This window comes from Phoca vitulina, unplaced genomic scaffold (genome assembly GCF_004348235.1).
Source record: "Phoca vitulina isolate PV1807 unplaced genomic scaffold, GSC_HSeal_1.0 scaffold3, whole genome shotgun sequence".
NCBI lineage: Eukaryota > Metazoa > Chordata > Mammalia > Carnivora > Phocidae > Phoca > Phoca vitulina.
In genome coordinates this window covers 38,436,867-38,456,337 of record NW_022589706.1, presented here as the reverse complement: position 1 = coordinate 38,456,337, position 19,471 = coordinate 38,436,867, and the positions used below count along the sequence as shown (strand labels likewise).

At 42.9% G+C, this 19,471-nt stretch overlaps 1 protein-coding gene across 1 annotated transcript in view; it reads left to right on the top strand.

Annotated features, from left to right (window-relative positions):
* KDR (kinase insert domain receptor) overlaps positions 1-17,886 on the top strand; it is a 43,815-nt gene extending 25,929 nt beyond the window's left edge. The window contains exons 19-30 of the mRNA XM_032400387.1: positions 553-666; positions 1,242-1,330; positions 1,901-2,054; positions 3,964-4,061; positions 6,234-6,356; positions 6,508-6,619; positions 6,961-7,060; positions 7,463-7,568; positions 8,825-8,976; positions 13,740-13,839; positions 14,349-14,434; positions 16,197-17,886. Of these exons, the coding sequence (XP_032256278.1) occupies positions 553-666; positions 1,242-1,330; positions 1,901-2,054; positions 3,964-4,061; positions 6,234-6,356; positions 6,508-6,619; positions 6,961-7,060; positions 7,463-7,568; positions 8,825-8,976; positions 13,740-13,839; positions 14,349-14,434; positions 16,197-16,419 (1,457 nt within the window). The 3' untranslated portion in view covers positions 16,420-17,886. The remainder of the gene's footprint in view (positions 1-552; positions 667-1,241; positions 1,331-1,900; positions 2,055-3,963; positions 4,062-6,233; positions 6,357-6,507; positions 6,620-6,960; positions 7,061-7,462; positions 7,569-8,824; positions 8,977-13,739; positions 13,840-14,348; positions 14,435-16,196) is intronic.
* Positions 17,887-19,471: the final 1,585 nt, after the last annotated feature.

The window sequence follows — 19,471 nt, the reverse complement described above, 5'->3', positions numbered from 1 at the left end:
AGGTGTAGACCGTGTGTGTGAATTAGAGGGAAGTGTACCGGTGTGTACAGGATCACACTTGCAGTTTTAGCCTCATCGGCCTCTTGTGCCAACTGGCCTTGCCAGCTGGCCCCTGTTAAGTTTCCTGCTTGGCACTGATTGGCGGGAACTTCAGCATAGCCCCTAACACATAAGGATATTTAATACATGGTGTTGCTTCCTTACGGGGAAGGACTGAAATAATCAGGCCCTAAGAAGCATAGTCAACCTGATATATGAAAATCCAATTTTGTAAGAGAAGAAAATCTGGGCATGATTCCATTTGCAGATGTATTCTCCACTTTGCAAGAGACTTCACAATGGATTCCTTTAAATATCAAACGTTCTGGGTGCACTTAAAGTAAGAACTGGAAAATATAATTTACACTTGACTTTCAAGGCACCTAGTCTGTAAATTGGATCACAGTTGTATTATCCCTAGAGGGTAGTTGGTACACATGAGTGCAGTGGGGCACAGATTGTCCTCAGCTAATGCCCACATTTATGATTTCCCTCTTTGCCATATATTTGTAGAAGGAGCAACACACAGTGAACACCGAGCCCTCATGTCTGAACTCAAGATCCTCATTCATATTGGCCACCATCTCAATGTGGTCAATCTTCTAGGTGCCTGTACCAAGCCAGGAGGTGAGTATCTGCGGATGGTTCTGGTTGCCTGATGATTTTGGCATATAATTTTCTGCTGGTATTTCAGGGAAACCCCTCAGCTCCCATGGCCTTGATTTCCTTAACTTAGGATGCTTTGCCAGATTCCTAGATATAGATATATTTCATGGAGGTTTAATGGACACTATAAATTATTCCAGAACTTCCTGTGAATTAGAAAATGCCATCTTACTATACTGCAGTTTGCTGCTTGTGTAAGAGGTTCAGATGAGAAAAGTAAACCTCTCAAAAAACTTGAAAGCAAAGACCTTAAGAGTAGTTCCCCCTAAAATGGAATCATCTTAGGTGATTGTGTTGAAAAGCAAATGGGTGGATTTTCTTCCAAAAATTTGGTTCATCTTGCTGTGGAATTGCCAGTTGGTAAAAGAAAAGCTACGTTATAAGGGCATTGTGACCAGCTGATTTCAATGATCCTGGCCCAGTGAAAGTTTGTAGTGTCCTTCGATGATATCTTCTGGTTCATCCATGAATTAAACACTTGATGAGATACATGAATGGAAACGTTTTCCTTTCTTAACATGCTGTGCTGTCTGCAGGGCCACTCATGGTGATTGTGGAGTTTTGCAAGTTTGGAAACCTGTCAACTTACTTAAGGAACAAGAGAAATGAATTTGTCCCCTACAAGGTATGTCATTTAACTCAGCTCTGGCTGCATTGTAAAATGGAGGAAGATATAGGTTAATCTTTCTCTGTTAAAATGCGGTGAAGAACTTGTGAGGAGTCTTCTTTTGGCTGTTTTAATTTCCTCTTTTACCTGCTGGGGGACATATCTTCTCGTGGTTGGTTTTTGTTTTTGTTTTTGTTTTGTGACTCTAATCTACTGACCCATTAGAGATGGTGCCTGAGGAGGGGAGAAGGTGGGCATGATTAAGGAAAGGGAAGGATATCTCTGGATTATTTTCTCTCTCTCTCCTAGCAGTATTTGGCCCCATGGAGTGTCAGTCCCTCCATAAAGAGCACCCTAATGTTGGAAGTGTGTCTGAAATACACTTGAAACAATGCGTTTATCTCTTTAAGCTAAAGAAGAAACGAGGCTTTATGGAAGAAAATCTATTATGTAGAACACTTACCCCAAATTCCAGCCTAAAGATTCCATATTCCTGAAACTGATGTCCTTCTTATCTGCTTTTAATAGCTATAATTGTCTAGAGACCTCTTTTGTATTCAAGGAGTTTGTGCATTTGCTTCTTTATAGACCAAAGGGGCACGATTCCGTCAAGGGAAAGAATACGTTGGGGAAATCACTATGGATCCGAAACGCCGCTTGGACAGTATCACCAGTAGTCAGAGCTCAGCCAGCTCTGGATTTGTTGAGGAGAAGTCCCTCAGTGACGTGGAGGAAGAGGAAGGTACCTGCCATTGCTTTCTCCACACTTAATGCGTGCTCTTGCAGGAAAGAGAAAGTGATAGAGTGTTACGAGGAATTTTGTCATGGGAAAAGTTCAATACTCCCTCGTATTTGGAAGAGACCTAAATTTCTAGACTCCTCCATTCAGTTTTCCCAAAAGAGAGTTGTGGAAGCCCTAACTAAGCAGCTGGCTAAGTTGTGAGGCAAAGCATGGGGCGAGCCTGAGAAATCTCAGTATCCCAGGAGGGCCAAGCAGTCAGCAACAACCAAACCAATGCTTTGAGACTATTGGTTCAGCATTTAGTAGCAGGAGAGACTCAGCACTTTATTCCCGGAGGACAAAGGAGGCTCTCCAGTGGTTGATTAGCCTCCCCATTGCCCTAAGCAGTTCAGCCCCACACTCCCTGAGTCACTGGACCTCTCCAAGGCAGCGTAGGGATCACCTGCTGCTTCTACCCGATTTCAAGTGGCTTCTCAAGTCTTTCTTGCAACCATACTTCCTCAGAAGAGTCTTGGTAAGCATATTTTTCTTTATCCAGTTATGCTTCCAGTGATATTTTAGTGTTTTCTCTGAGTAGAGCTGTGTTCGCAGTCTTAACTTCCAGGATTTCTTCCAGCTCCAGGATACACTGTCTTTCTGCTTCCCTTAGAAGGAGCAGAGACAGCTCCATGGATGTAGAGATGGAGCTTCCTGACAGCTGGCTCCTCTTGAGGCATGAGCTTAGAGGAATCCAGTCATGAAATAGTGAGAGAAACTTGCTTCCCTTTCCCTAGACATGAGGCTACAGATAGAACTTAAATCTGGCTTCTTTCTCTTAGAAGCCGAGCAGGGTGTGCAAAGCTGGAACTTGGTCTAGAAGAGTGTGGAGAGGCCATCTAGACCTCACGTAACTGGGCCCACACTGAGTGGCGCCCTCTCTGTCCCATCCTTCTCTCTCACAAAACGGTGGCCAGTGCACTGGAAACCCGAAGGACTGGGATACTCAGTTGGAGTAGAAAGGGTGTTGGCCTGGAATTTGTCTTTCACTAATTGTTAACTGAGAGCCCTCTAGCCCTAAGCATAAAAAAATCATTGAGAAAAAGGTTCTCAGTCTTTTTAATACTTACAAGGTTATTATTACAAGTGAGTTTTCATTTACTCTGGTATTTGTCTCTAGGAGAGAAGCCATGTCTTATCTTATCTGACCAAAGTTAAGAGATCATGTTGAAACACCCATTAATGTCTTAGTGTTTATTTGTACCAGTTGCGCGGAAATAAATACCACCAATTTACGTAAAACCATCTTTCTCTCAATGTTCCTGTCACCTCTCATTCATATCCTTGAAGGGAAAAAAGCATCCTCGCAGGCCTGTTTTAATGTGTTTACAGCACTTTCTCAGCTTGAAAGTGAGAGAAGTAAATATATTTCTGGTATTTTTAGTTATCTGTTGTAGATTATAATTTGACCTTTGGCCTTTGTCCCAGGACAAAGCCTGGAGAGAAATGATTCAATGACCCTGAATATTGTTGTTTTATTTTTAGACTTCTTGATATGAAACTATTGTTTATCCCTCTGGGTACATGGACAAAAAAACAACAGTTTAAAACAGCAAACTTAAAAAAGTCCTCTTTCTCTCCTTGCCATCTCTGCCAAATGTAGCTCCCTTCTGCCTCCTGGATTTGCTAGTTCAATTTGACTAAGATGGAAAAAAAAAAACCAACATTTTTTTTTTTTTCTGCTAAGGGGTATGATGAAAGCTAATAATACCGGGATTCAGCAAATTTACAGAAGATACAGGCATTTTTCTCTCTGCTTCTATTTCCAGAAGTTTAACTCCCAAGTGTTAAGATGAAGATTACTCTAACAAACTTAGGAACAAATAGTTTTTGGTGGCAATACTGATCTCTGTCCTCCTACATCTTCTGACAGTTTCTGAAGATCTGTACAAGAACTTCCTGACCTTGGAGCATCTCATCTGTTACAGCTTCCAAGTGGCTAAGGGCATGGAGTTTTTGGCATCACGGAAGGTAAGACAGCTCAGGGGGGACCTGAAGTATCTCTTCAGATCACAGATCTGGAAGTAAGATTTCCAGTGCCAGCCACTGGAGTTTGTTAGGGACTGTAATTTGTTCTCCACTGCTGGGACTATTCAAAGAGTTCTGTTGGAGAGACCCCGTGTCTGCTAATTTAAGGAGGTGTAAGGATTTCATGAAATTAACTAACTCATGTGATAAATATTTATCGACCATCTATGAAGTGCAGGCAGTCTTCTAAGCACTAAGGATACTGTGTGAACCAACAGGCAAAACTCTCCTCCTTCATGGAGTTTACATCCTATTGGATGAAACAAGTGGTGAACAATAAAAACAGGTCAAATACATAGTAGGTTGGAAGGGAAGTAAGCACTATGGGGAAAAATAAGCAGGAAAGGGTTAGAGAGTATACAAGAGTGCTGTGTTTGTGTGTGCATATGCTTCTGTGTTTGTGTACAGCAATTTTAAACAGAATGAACAGGGAAGGCTTTATAAGAATGTGACATCTGAGCAGCGACCTGGAAAAGGTGAGGGACTGAGCCTTGCAGATATCTTGGCGTGAGAGAGTCTATTTTTAATTTATTTTACATTCATCACCATCCATCAAAAAGTATTTGTTAATGGTATAATTAGAAAGCAGGAAGGACAGGCTTCAGATGAGAGCGATTATAAAAGCTAAAATTAGAAAAGTAGGCCAAACAAAGGCTGAGGTGGGGACGTGACAAGTTACAAATATTCCAGAGGCTGTAAACACCACGGCGGGAGCGGGGTCGGTTGAAGTCACCCCTCTGGAAAGGGTAGAATGGATGGTTTTATATTAAACAAGGAAAATTCAAATTAAGTTTTAGGAAAAATGATCAGTTGACAGAATGCATTGGCTGCACCCTCCCGGGGTGGGGTGGGGAAGAAAGACTTAACATTTTTGCTTTTCTAAATTAGAGTGAAATCTCAAACCCATTTATTTTTCTGAAGCTTAAACCTTGTCACAGCTTTCAGAGCCTCAGGATCTCAAAAGTTTCTGTCCGGGAGCTCTTGTCTCCTTTCTCCCAAGGAGAGAATAATATTTTATTATTATTTTTAAAGGCCAGAGGCTGCTGTTTCATCCGGGTATCTTTCGACTGGGAAGGGACTGGGGTGGGGACCGTTAAGTTCCCTTGCATCTACCAGCTGGTGTCTTGAAGACTACCTGGTTGTTGGGCTGAAAAAGGAAGCTCTTTGATTGGGGGAAAAGTAGAGAGGACTCTCTAGTTTTTGGAGTCTCCTGTCTTGCTCAGTCATGCTTGACAGAATGCTTTTGAATAGGCCTCTTTCAGAAGGAAGTGCTGCACAGAGACAAGGGTGTGGGGTGGTCAGCCATGCCCGGTTCCCGGGATCACTCCTGCCCTGGCTTCAGAATTCTCCTCTGAGCCCTTCATTCATTTATAAATGTTCCCCAGACTTTTATTCCCTTACAAATCTACCAGGTGAAGCTAAAGCTGCTCAGTAGTAGGAAGTTAAATGAGGATGGGGAATATCTAGACGAGAGAAACTGAGGACCAGAAAAGAGTGGAGAGAAAGCAGGGGGAATTAGGTTTTCCTTTTTTAGGGCACCAGAGAATCAACTTGACCCATGAGAAGCTGAAATCTCTTTCATAGACCTTTATGATAATCTAACACTTTCAAACAGGATGAGCCCCACGGGGGATGGTTTATCAGAGCCGGTCATTTTCAGTTCCATATGGAACGGAGAAACCAACCAAAGGCACCAAACCAAGGAGAGCCCCTTGTTCCTGATTTCTGAGCATTCATTCAGAATAGGAGGGCATTCTATCTAGGGCCTCCTTAGAATAACAGGTTTTAACCGTATATGGTGCCAGGCGAAAGGGATATGTGGATGTGACCAGAAACACATTCTTAATTGTGTCCAAGAGAAGTCTATTTATGACTCCATCATCATACTATAACTTAATTATTTAACTCCAAAATCTGGGACTCTTTATGGGATAAGCAGATGTGTGTCTCAACAAAAGTCAGACTTCTTTCTTGAAGTGTTGATGAAAGATATTAGCCCAGTGCTTGTTAATCAGTTGGTTTTCTGATGTGGGGCTTTTTTAAGCATGAGGTCACAACAGATGCAGAAGACATCAGCTGCGCCGTCACCTAACGCACACACGGTTCTTTTTGCAGTGTATCCACAGGGACCTGGCCGCACGCAACATCCTCTTGTCGGAGAAGAACGTGGTTAAAATCTGTGACTTTGGCTTGGCCCGGGATATTTATAAAGACCCAGATTATGTCAGAAAAGGAGATGTAAGTTTCAAAGATGAGCCCAGTGCTCTGTTAAGTTGCAGGATCCAAATTCCTCTTTGCAAGCTTCGGGACCTTCTTTGGGAACAAAGGAAATGTTTTCTTCAGATATGTGCTAAGTTGGGTTCTGATTCCTCGTCTTCTACCCTCTTAGGCTCGCCTCCCTTTGAAATGGATGGCCCCAGAAACAATTTTTGACAGAGTGTACACAATTCAGAGTGATGTGTGGTCTTTCGGTGTCTTGCTCTGGGAAATATTTTCCTTAGGTAAGTCACTTGCTTTCTGTTCCTCCATCCATACTCCAAAGAGGATGATAGAAGTCAGTGGCCCCAGTGCACCTTTTCCTCTCCTGTGTTCCACCTTGATCTGGTGAAAGTTACTTGGAAGCTTTGGATAGTTTAAAAAAAAAAAAAAAAAAAAATATATATATATATATATATACACACACACATATATATACACACACATACATATACGAATATACAAAAAATATATAAATATACATATATATGTATGTATGAATGTATTTGGGAAGATGTTCAAGAATCACGGTTTTCTATAAGAAAAAAATCAAATCAAATTATGTCCCATTCCTGTTTTATTCTAGGTGCTTCTCCATATCCTGGAGTAAAGATTGATGAGGAATTCTGTAGGCGATTAAAAGAAGGCACTAGAATGAGGGCCCCTGATTATGCCACACCAGAAATGTAAGACTGAAAACATCTTCCTATCCTTTCTTTGCTCACAAAAACTCCCCCTGCCCAGAAGACTTTCCATGATACAGACCTCTTTCACGGCCCCATCTGTATGCTGCTTCTCCCTGGAAGTCTTCCTTGATAATCTCAAGCAGAGAGTCATCTCTTCTGGAAACAACAGCACTTTATCTATACTCACGAGTTAGTTTTTATTAGATATCAATTTATAACATTTCCTGTACATACTTGATGCTCCAAGTGTAGGGCTCTGTGTTTTATACGGTGTTGTATTACTATTTAGTGTCTGGGCTCATGGTGGACTTTTCATAAATGTTTACTCACTCAAGTGCTTGTTTTCAGCATCAGATGAGGAAGAAGGAGACAGTTAATGACATTAGTGTTTTGCTTCTCTAGATACCAGACCATGCTTGACTGCTGGCATGGGGAGCCCAATCAGAGACCCACGTTTTCAGAGCTGGTGGAACACTTGGGAAATCTGTTACAAGCTAATGCTCAGCAGGTTTGTGACCTCCATCCAAGAAGTATATCCAAGGCCTCCTCTCTTCCTTAGACCTTCTCATAGCCACCATATTCTTACAGATCTGAGCAATAATGCTTTTTTAAAAGCTATAACTCCCTGTTTAGACAGATGAGATCCTAACCACTCATTCCTCCTGATAATATCTTTTTCTTGTCTTCAGATACTCTTCTGAAGTGAAATTAATCAATTGATCAATAAAAATGAGTTGGGGGGCGCCTGGGTGGCTCAGTCATTAAGCGTCTGCCTTCGGCTCAGGTCATGGTCCCAGGGTCCTGGGATCCAGCCCCGCTTCGGGCTCCCTGCTCGGTGAGAGGCCTGCTTCTCCCTCTCCCAGTCCCTCTGCTTGTATTCCCTCTCTCGCTATCTCTCTCTCTCTCAAAGAAATAAATAAAATCTTTAAAAAAATAAAAAAATAAAACTGAGTTGGTCCACAGAATATCAACAATGAACAGAATTTCAAGGAATTTTTAATACACTGTATAGGCAAAACCATATCTGAACCCTGCAAAATAGATGGCTTTTTCCTCAGTAAAATCCCAGACCCCCATAACTTCCACTGGAGGATTTTAGAATTGTAACCTTTACCATTAGAAAGTTATTTAATCTCCAGTCAAGCGCCTCTTAATACCATGAATGGAAGCCAATTTCCTCCTGCTTTTCTTTGGAACAGGTGGGGAACAATGGGTCAAATCTGTTTTTATCAGTAAGCCTTTCAAACATTTAAAGGTATCACATTGCCCTTTCTCTCTTTCTCTTGATGAAGTAATGTTAAATTGTGCGACCTTTTCTCAGAAGACCCATTTTCCTGCACATTTATTGCTTTTCTCTAGACTGGCATCAGCTTTTCCATTGCCTGGACGTGTAGAAGCTGACACTGGGTGACGTACCCTTTAAAAGACCTGGCTCTTGTAGGTGGGGCTTTGTGAAGAAATGATTCCTCAGCCGTCCGTGTTCTGTTGCCACATCACGGGCCACAGCCTGCTTTGTCTTCCTCGTGACCACAGTTCCCTGCGGTCCCCTTACTCCTCTGGTTTTTATATTAACTCCTTTAACTTACTTTCATACATACATATCCCTCTCAAGGGCCCTTTTGTTTTTGACAAACCATTTTTAATGTTGTGTTTAAGTTCTGCACTCAGATATGAAAGCGACAGACCCCATGGCCTTTGTTTCTCATGAAAAGGCTCTTGAGGGGCCGGAGCCATAGCAATAGAACTCCGTGTTTGTTGTTTCAGGATGGCAAAGACTACATTGTTCTCCCGATATCAGAGACTTTGAGCATGGAAGAGGACTCTGGACTCTCCCTGCCTACCTCACCTGTTTCCTGTATGGAGGAAGAGGAAGTGTGTGACCCCAAATTCCATTACGACAACACAGCAGGGATCAGGTACTGTATATGGTCAGCATCCCCAGGGGACGGGGGCACTTCAAGGTCATTTGGGGAGGGGGTGGAAGGAAGGCTGCATCTCACTTCCACATTGAACCTTAGCCCGGAGACTGCTGTCAAGGGAAGCGCTCCCTGAAGAGGGCTGGGGTAGGTGAGCTGTTCCCATCTGTGCTCCACATTGCTGCCATAGCTGTTTCTTTAGAATTCTAAGCCCTGCAGCTGCAAATAGCTGGAATGCCGCAGTTTGTTAATCTCCAGAAAAAGAGACCAATTTTATATAGACATCTGTATTTAAATTATCCCCATGTACTCTTTTATTAATGTGAATTAAATGGCTTAGGAAAGATTCAGGAAGGAAGAGTTTTATGCATATATGAGAACACACATGTGTCCCTGGCCAGGATGCAGTGTGCCATGGGGATGTGTCCTGAATTGGACTGGGCAGCACATCTTCAGAAGCCCCTCCCTAGTCTGATTTTCAGCATTTCATTTGCATAATGGGACTTCTGGACTTACTTAAAACACATGCGCTGCGGTCCTCTCCTGATTTGTAAAGGGGTTCTGAAGGCAGCTTTCTTTTTTCTCTCTCCCAGCACCTGTGCCTGAGGAAAGAGTTGATACAGTGTCTACAATATGATATTAAAATTGCCTTTTACTAAGCCTTTGTTCCCCTCCCCCCACTCTTTCGGGTGTTTTCCTCCTGTGACTGCCCCCCCTCCCCCCCCCCCCCCCGCCGCCCGACTGCAGGGTCCAGCCTGCACTCGTGAGTGTGCCGTGACTGAAGGGGGGGCATGGGGCTCTAGGTTAGCCCGGCCGCCAGGTCGTGGGCAAGGAGGCCCCCTGGACAGCTTGTTCTGGGGAATCACATGGGGTGGCAGCAACACTGCCGGAGTGGGTAGAAGCCAACGCGTAAGCTGCCGGTTACATTTGTGTTGAGAACTTTTAGCATTTTTTCAAAGAACTTTTCCTCCTGTTATCAGATTTTGCCTACATGATACCTCGCAGAGTTACGCAAGGGAGAAACTCTTATCCTTCTTGATGGGGATGTTGAACGTGAGGCTCAGAGCAGTCACCTGGTGGAAATAAACAACTATGGTTAAAGATCCAGATTTTAGAGTCAGATAGAATGGGCTGGGCCACTAAGTCTCCCTCTTAGTGACCTGGCGCGCATCTTCATCCTGACCCAGGTGAAGACACTGGTGTTCAAAAATGATTCTTTTGAGAATTGCATGGTGTAACATATTTCTATGTGCCGGGCACTTAGGGAGCCCTCGATATGTGATAGCTACTAAGCAAGCTGCTTAAAATCACATCCCTAGGATGAATCCAGTTTCTCCGATCTCTCTCTCTATGTCCTGTTTTCTGCCCCAGCAAAGAGGGACCCTCAAAGAGAAAGGTGAATGAACTGGAAGCCCAAAGTGCCACTCTCATGTTTAAAAACCTCTAGTTCAAGCTCGGCTGGCCTTCTGGTGTGGTAATTATTCCTACAACAGCGCTGCCTTCTTTATCAGAAAGCCATTTGATCGTGAACTCTATTCCTTGGGTTTTGTGTGACCAGGTGGAGTGAGGACCCGAGCGGCAGCCTCTTGGCTTGCTTGGACGCTTTGCATATGGTGCTGAGAGTCGATGAAGTCATGTTTGTGTAATGGAAGTGCCAAATGCGATGCTGGATCTAAATCAGGGCTGCTAACATTTATCCCCAGAAGCATGGACAAATGTGATACCACACTCTGAACATAGGCCTGGCTCCTATTTTCTGTCTGCGATTTTCGAATTGGTCTTTCCAGTCCAGTTTCTCTTTTATCCAGCCATCATTTGAAAAATAAAATGGAAATCGGAATCTTTTGTCTGCACCCCCCTTTTCACCTCTGCCACCCTTTTTCCTTTTATCAAAACAAGACTCCGCAGTCACATTTTAATCATCTGGGTTGAAAGAAGCGCAGCGTTGAGGCATCTGCACACGGCACACCTGGTTTTGAGGCTCTCGTTTGGTTCTGCTTCCCTGGGGAGACCAGAGATGAGGCTGGGGTACTTTTCAGCAGACTTGTTCTATTCTTTTTCCCATTTCCAGTCAGGTAGAAAAGCTGAGGAGGCTTTCTCATTTGCTTCGTCTTTATAGTTTTCAGTCTCATCGCATTATAAATAGAGCTGGACAGAGACATCACTGTGGGTACCAACCTCATGATTTGTTGCCCCTTTAAATTATTGAAAAATATTTCTTCAACATTTATTTAGCAAAGAGGCCGAGAGGTGTGTGGGGGAAGGGTGAACAGGATGGACCACTAGTGTCTAGACTTCGCTTTGTCTCTAATTTCCCCTGTGGGTCAGCTCTGGCCCCAAGTTTGCATGCTTTCTGCAAGAAAACACATATTAATTGGACTCATCTTTCTTTGAGGGCAGTTTGGGGACCATCTGTGGTTGCTCCATCATTTGCCCCTGGGGAGTTTCACCTCCCACTCCAAGCAGCTTATCAAAGATTTCTTTTCTCTCCCAGAGAAAGGTTTTGGCACATACCATTTTTCTTCATTTTGGTTAATTGCTGGTGATGATGAAGTGCTCCTTGTGGATTGATGTCTGGGACAGCCTCCTGGCTAGATGTTCCTGAATTTGGCTGTGATATCAGAATGCTTGAAGTGAAACTGTCCTTTCTCCACCTGTCCGTCTTCTCCCCCGCACTGGTCCCACCACACGGTCAGTGCCTGTGTGGGAGAGAGCAGTGCTGTGCACATAGTAGGTCCTTCATAAAGACTTGAACTATCATATCCATTGTTCTCTTCTACGTTTTCCTTCCTGATACTTTTCCAAGGGAGTCAGTGTGGAGTAGGGTAGCAAAACAAAGCAAAACAATGGGCTTTAAATCTGAAGGCCAATTTCGAATCACAGTCCTAGCCATTTCCTCCTTAAGTCTTAGCTTCCTCAACTGTTTTTTTCTGAGGCAGCTGTATTATTGCCCAAGCTCATCCCCTCTAGTTGATTCTATATGCCACATATCTCTGGAATCGATCTACTTCTGCACCCTCTGTGGGCATCACTTCTCTTGGGCAGGCTGCCCTTCTTTCTTCTAGAGACATGGAAAAGAGCCCCCTAATTGGTCTCACTGCCTGTTTTCACCTTCCTCTACCAGAGCCATCTTTCTAAAGGGTTCATCTGACTTTGTCAATCTCATGCTTCAAATCCTTCCGTGGCTGCTCATAACCCAGATAGTCTAGTTCTGTGATTTTGGACAAGTTCCTCTTCTGAAGTTGGGATAATAGCACCCACCCCTCACAGATACCATTTATGAAGATGCTGTGAGAGAGCAGTTGAGGAACATTTAGCACAGTGCTTGGCATGGCGTGGAGTCTCAGGAAAGGGTTCCTGAGTGAGTGAGTGAATCAATGAATGATTAACTGTCGTACCATTAGGGACCGGACTCAGGAGAAGTGGGTTTTTCTCTGTCTCCTTATATATCCTGTCCTCTTTCTTGTGGAGCTTCCTGAGTGAGGATGTCACTGGTGAGCCTCGTTCTCTCCTCTCTGTACGGAGAGGAACCAGCCTCCTGGGTCCAGGGGAAGGAGACTCGATTTCCTTTCTCCTCTGGCTCAAGTGTGTCTTCACTCCACTTGGTCATAGAAAACACAGGAATATGTAACATGTCCAGAAGCCTGCCTATTGGGGGAAGTATGCTGGGATAAGCGTGGAGAGTGAATTTGCTGTCCCTTGCTGTGAAAAGGACTTCCTTTCTTTCCACTTGGGCTGTTGGTGCTTTTAACAGAATCAGACTCACCCAAAGCCACATGGCAGGGAAGGAGCGCCCCCAGGAAACAGGTGATATGTTGTCTGACAAGTCCTATTCTTTGAACTCCTGAAGGAAAATGGTACCCTTTGGAATTCAAAGGAGGAAAACAAGCTTTGGCTGATAGAGAATCATTCTTTCTAAGAACACTTGCCACCCACCTCATTCATCCTCCACATAGCTCTGTGAGTGAGGGAGGGAAAGTTATTGCCAACACATTTTAAAGACAGGACAACAGAAGCATAGAAATATTCATGACTTTCCCAAGTTTGTAGTCAGCGGTAGACTTTGAAATAGATGAAACATCTCATGACTCTTGAACCACTGCCTTTTCCCAAGACCAGCAATTCTGTGGGCTGAACATAGGGGATTGTGAGACTCAGCGCGCCCCCCCCCCCCCCCCCCCCGGCCCAACACACACACCCTTAGCCTCTATTACATGCAGAAGGAGGAGGTTGTCTCCAGATCCTGCTGAGTTCAGTGTCTTTTACAGAACCCAGGTGAGATCCAGTGAGATCCCCAGGTGCTTCCTCTGCCCATCTTTCACTGAATGGTTGCTCTGAGGGCATTATCTAGAAAAACTTTTCTGGAGGTGGCCAGAAAGATGTTCAATGCTCTGTAATATGTCAAGAGCCCAGGGGAGGAATCTCAGGCAATCAGGAAACCATGCAGAAGGCGGCTGATCACTTAGTTTGCTGTTGTTGTCTTTAGTCCAGCCCCGGCCCTCAGAAGTAGGATTCAAAAGAACAGGAGCTAATCGAGGCCCCTCACTTAGATTATACTTTTAAATAGGCCCTCACAGGAAATGGAGCCTTCACTCTGTGCTAGCAGGGAAAGATTTTTGTTTTGATTTGTTTTTCCTTTTCCAAAGGATGTTTTGAAGGTTGCTATTAAACTTGTGGTTGAAAGATAATGAACTTAGGTATCACTTTTGGTCTCTGCAGCCAAATATACCACCCCCCAAATATAAATATTGGTTCTTTTGCAGCCAGTATCTGCAGAACAGTAAGCGAAAGAGCCGGCCCGTGAGTGTAAAAACATTTGAAGATATCCCGTTGGAAGAACCAGAAGTAAAAGTAATCCCAGATGTAAGTACATCTCTTAAAAATAGTCTTAAAAATAACACAAAGGATGAAACATTAGCTAGATAAATATTAGCCTAAGCATTAGAGTCTTGGAGCCTCATTATAAAGGTATGTGTCATGGGGTCATTATGGAGATGGAACTGATCAGTCCCTTCCCCTCCCCCCCGCCACTGGATTTTCCGTAAAGACAGCCCCTGGTCCAAGGTTCCAGATAGTCTAGCTTCATGCCCAATTCCACTCAAGTGTAAATAGTATCACTGTGAAAAAAGGGATGGCAACAGGTCTCCTCAGCTGCTTCTTCCTAAATACTTTTCTTCCAGGCCTGAGTTTACTACTAGGAAGCAGTTGTTTCTTCTTGTAGCTGGTACAGTTTCTGGCTCTGCTATCTTTACCTCCCTCTGTGGAACACTGGAGCATATTGTCTGATAGATGGGTTAAGGAATCAATTTAATTGAATAGTTGGTCAGTGTGCACACTCAATCAACAGTGCCATCTCCTTATTTCTTAAAAAGGACAACCAGACGGACAGTGGTATGGTCCTTGCATCAGAAGAGCTGAAAACCTTGGAAGACAGAACCAAATTAGCGCCATCTTTTAGGTAAGGCTCAGCCAAAGAGAAAAGACAAATCTCAACAGGAATTTTTGGAAGGAACGTAGGACTTTCAATGTAGATGCAGTTTTCCCTTTTTGTGTCTGTTGCTTAGGCAAATTCACATCAACTGAATTAATAGATAACTGAAACTAATCAAACAAATAAATTATATGGCACATCTGAAAAAGAATCTGAAATTAATTAGGGAATTTGGTCAGTTTTAATGAGAATTTTTGAATACCCGGGAATTTTTATGTTTATATGGTCAGTGGTTTGTATGGTACTGGCTAAATAACAAAGTTCTTTGGATGTAATCCCTCAAATTGAGATGATTAAAATCTTTGTGGACTCTGAAGAATTTTCAAACCTGTACATAAATGAGCACATCTGTCTTTAGAAGTATGATGCATAAATAAACCAATATCTACTTGTTTGAGATACTTAAATATTACTGGCTGAATTATTTGGCTTATTATTATTATTGGCTTAGTTGTGGGAAAAATACTAAATTTGGTTTTGAATATGATTTCCCCCATGTGGTTCTGTAGGAATTTGTAGTTGTTTTGAATAGATGTACCTGCTTTTAACCTAACATATAAATGAAAATCTCTATAAAAATAGTGAGATAGTGAGCAGTTATTTATTTGCTTAGTGAACTCACTCTAGGTGAGAATTGAGAAGACTTTGATGTACTTATAATCTAACTGTTGTATAAAATGGGAACACCCATGGGTTATTAAGGGATGTTCCTGTAAAGAAAAAGAAAATTGAAACGAGCCATTGTGCAATTTTACTGTTTGCTTTAGGTCCAAAGTGAGAAATTGTTAGAGTCAATTATATGTTTCATTCATTGATTTAAAATATATTTGTTCAGCGGTGGCTATGTGCCAGGTACCATGCTATTGTTTGAGACACTCAACTCATTTGTTGGATTGAAAGAAAAATTGCACTTCTAGTCATTTGAAATAACTTTTAAACCACATATGGACACAGAGTCAATGAGATCCTTTTTGTAGTTTTTAACACAAATAATTTGGTAAAACACGTATTAAGGGGGGAAAACCCACACCTCAGAGTGGCTTGAGAAAATGTAAATCCTGAAGCTTTTAGATCAACACAGCCTACACTTTTAGGCTTTGACATGATTATGGTCTGTCATGATTCCATTGAAACACTGAAAACATTTTCTAGTTGCTGCTGAGTGATCCAGGTCCTCAGTCCTTCCAAAGAATGTGGTTTTGATGAGTAAAAAGCAGTTTTTGACACTCTGGCTTGATGGCATACACACGCTTCAACTTATTCAAGTTTAAAGTTGCTCAAGAACTTTATTAACACCGTACAGATGCCTTGTAATCCCTAATCAACACTGGGAGGAAAGCAGAAGTGGACTCTCAGAACATCCCAATTTCCTTTCACATCGTCACAGCCCCATATCATTGTATACAAACCTGTCAATCTTCAATGCCATAAAAATGCTCCGTTGGTTGGAGCCTTTACATAACTCAGGAGAACTGCCTTTCATCTCATCACGGGCATGAAAGACTTGGACCTGAATAAGAGGACTTATCTGAAACCACTAGCTCATGCTAGTACCTGAAAATAGACATTGTCTGAGTAAACCTGATACGTTGATTAACAAGTGGGAGAGATAGGGGCTGGTGTCTCCAGCGAGATTACAGCCCACACGGGGTCGGGAACAGGGTTAGGGTAAGAGGGGAAAGAACTGCTTTCTCTCCACCAACTCATTTGGTTGCCATTTCTTCCACAGTGGACTGATGCCCAGCAAAAGCAAGGAGTCTGTGGCATCCGAAGGCTCTAACCAAACGAGTGGCTACCAGTCTGGGTATCACTCCGATGACACGGACACCACTGTGTACTCCAGCGAGGAGGCCGAACTGTTAAAGCTGGTGGAGATTGGACCACAAGTTGGCAGTGCAGCCCAGATGCTCCAGCCTGACTCTGGGCCCACATTGAGCTCTCCTCCTGTTTAAAAGGAGGCACCCACGTCCCCCACTCCTGGAAATCACATGAGAGGTGCTGCTCAGATTTTCAAGTGTTGTTCTTTCCATCACTAGGAAGTAGCCACATTTGATTTTCATTTCAAAAAAAGGACCTCAGACTGCAGGGAGCCAGTCCCGTAGGCATTTCCTGAGAAGATGTTTGTGACTCAAGAATGTGTTTGTGTTTTGTCCCGGTGTTGACCTTCTGTTTATGCATTTAGAAAGCATGTATGATGCCCCTTATTGTGGGGCTCCCCATGGGTTATGACAAAAGAAGTTCAAGAAATGGCTGCATCCTCCATGCAGTGGCAGCATCTGGGGAGTTGACACCTCCCTGTAAAACCAGAAGATAAACCAGGCAATGCAAGTGCTTTAGGTGTTGAAGACGGGAAAGACCTGTAGGGCTGAGTCCATCTAAGAAGCTTGGTTTGGGATATGGGTCCTGAGCCAAGTCTTATGTGTGGGGTTTGGATTGACAGAAAGGAAGATGTTGGCTTGCTTTGAGAGCATTCTGGAGCCTGCAGATGCATTGTGTTGGCTCTGGTGGAGGTGGGCATGGGGTCTGTTAGGAAATGTAAAGGCTTCAGATGAGGTTACTGGTTTTAGAAGGTTGCGTGCTCTTCCCAGTTGGGCTAAATGAGAGCTCCTTGGGCTGTTTCCGACACCTAATGAGAGTTCCTTCCGGACTCTTACGTGTCTCCTGGCCAAGCCCCAGGAAGGAAATGCTGCAGCTCTGGCTCCTAGTCTCCCAGGCCGATCCTTTATTCAGAACCCCATAAAGAAAGGACACTCAGACGGAGGCTCCCTGTCGTGTTGAAGAGTTTTGACTATATAAACCAGCTTCTGGTTTCTTCTGGATGAATACCCCCTTATCTGTCCTGATGTGATCTATGTCTGAGCCTGAATGCAGTAGGTTCCGTATCAAGCTGTGGTGTCAAAGCTTCAGGAAGGATTTGACTCCTTTGTTCCTTCTCCCCTCCCTGAACCTTCACCCTCTTTTCACCCCAATCAGACAGTATTTTAGTAATTTGGCCTCTACACTCTAGTAAGAGCTGATTTGGTTTGTTCACTCTCTGAATGACTATTAGCCAGATTTCAAAATTGTATAGCCAAAGTTTTAACAACATCTATTGTATTATTTAGACTTTTAACACATCAAGCTATTTCTACTGGTTTCTGCCCTTGTTCTTTCCTTTTTAAAAAAGAAAATGTATTTTTCGTTTGGTACCATAGTGTGAGATGCTGGGAACCATGACTGTAAAACATGCTATGGCACATATATTTATAGTCTGTTTATGTAGAAACAAATGTAATATATTAAAACCTTATATTATATATGATGAACTTTGTACTATTCACATTTTATACCAGTATTATGTAGCATAACAAAGGCCATAATGCTTTCAGCAATTGACGCCATTTTATTAAAAAAAAAATTGAAAAACTTAAACGAGTCCCTTTGCAAGGTTGCATTTCTGTTCTTATCATTTCTCTCCTAAGGTGGAGAAGGGGCATTCAGACATAATTGCTACGTGGTTTTTCATTTTTAATTGTTTCCTTATTCTTCTTATAAAGGATATTTTCATAAAGTAGTTTATACTTTTTAAACCAGTACATGTATGCTTAGTAAAAAAACAAAATACAACGGTATAATATTACCACGACTGTTACGATGGAAAGTACTTCTGGCTTGAGGTGTAGTTGCTTCTCCCCTTCCTTTTTTTTTTTGTTACACAAATAATTCATACACATGTGAACTCTCATTATATTCTGTGCACTTTTAAGATTCTTAAACCATGGACTGAGACACAGAAGTACTCTAACAGTATTTGTGCCTGTTACCATTGCCAACCATGAAAATCAGAGGGTGAGAGATCCCCAGACAGGTGGCCAGACCCAGGCACCGCAGGGAAGTCCGGAGCGTACTTGCAGTTCTCAATGATAACTCTATACTTGCAATGTCAGCCATTTTGAGTGATTACTTTTACCCGAATTCAGTGATTACTAAAAATCACTGGCACCCATGAGTGGCCCCACTCTTTGTGGTATTTTTTTATACAAGTGTTGCAATATTTATACAGTCAAATATACCTATCATTTTTTTAAAAGATTTTATTTATTTATTTTTAGAGCTCGTGAGTAGGGGAGAGGGGCAAAAGGAGAGGGAGAGAGAGAGAATCTCCGTGCTGAGTGCGGAGCCCGAAATGGGGTTTGATCCGTCACAACCCCAACATCATGACCTGAGCCAAAATCAAGAGTCGGACGCTCAACCAACTAAGCCACCCCAGTACCCCTCAAATGTACCTATCATTTTTGATGGCTTCTGGGTTTTTAAATCTTAGTGGAGAAGGTCTTCTCAGTTCTAAAATAAGTTCTAAATGTTCTTCTTCTGCTACACTTAAATGCATACAGAGTGAGGCAGGAATCCGGCTTTGTTTTCTTCAACTAGTTGTCGATCACAGCAGTACTCTTGATGAAATATACCTCTTTGCCTCCGTGGTTGGGGAAATACGCATTGTGCCATTTTCAAACCCTATCATCTCACTGAGACATTCTGTACAATTTTATGATGGAGGAGAGGGTAGCCATGGGCATGTGTGATTCCTGGGGCAGCGCTTACAGATGTGGGCTCTTGGCCAGGATTAGTGGGTTAGGGTCTCTGACAGACGTTGTTAACACTATCTGTCAGGCTGGCCTTGTCTTTTCCTGTTATGATGGTGGCATCCAGTAAATGAATGAAAGAAGAGTCTAGGTGGTTCAAGATAGAGACGCCCTCATAGAAAAACAGAATTTTCTTCAGTTTAGGAAAAAGAGATTTTGTTTCTAATAAGCGGCCCCTGACACTGTCTCCAATGCTGGGAATTTGGATTCAGCTGAAACTTCACACTTCATAAAGAAATGCTTTTAGCACCTCAGGCAGAATGATTAGGAGGTGAGGTTTGGCTCTCTCCTTCCTCTCTCTTCTGTCTTCCGTGCTCCTCGTTCTTAACTACTTTTCTCTCTTCATTTGCCCTTGAATTGAAGAGAACTTTGTGGCTTTTGA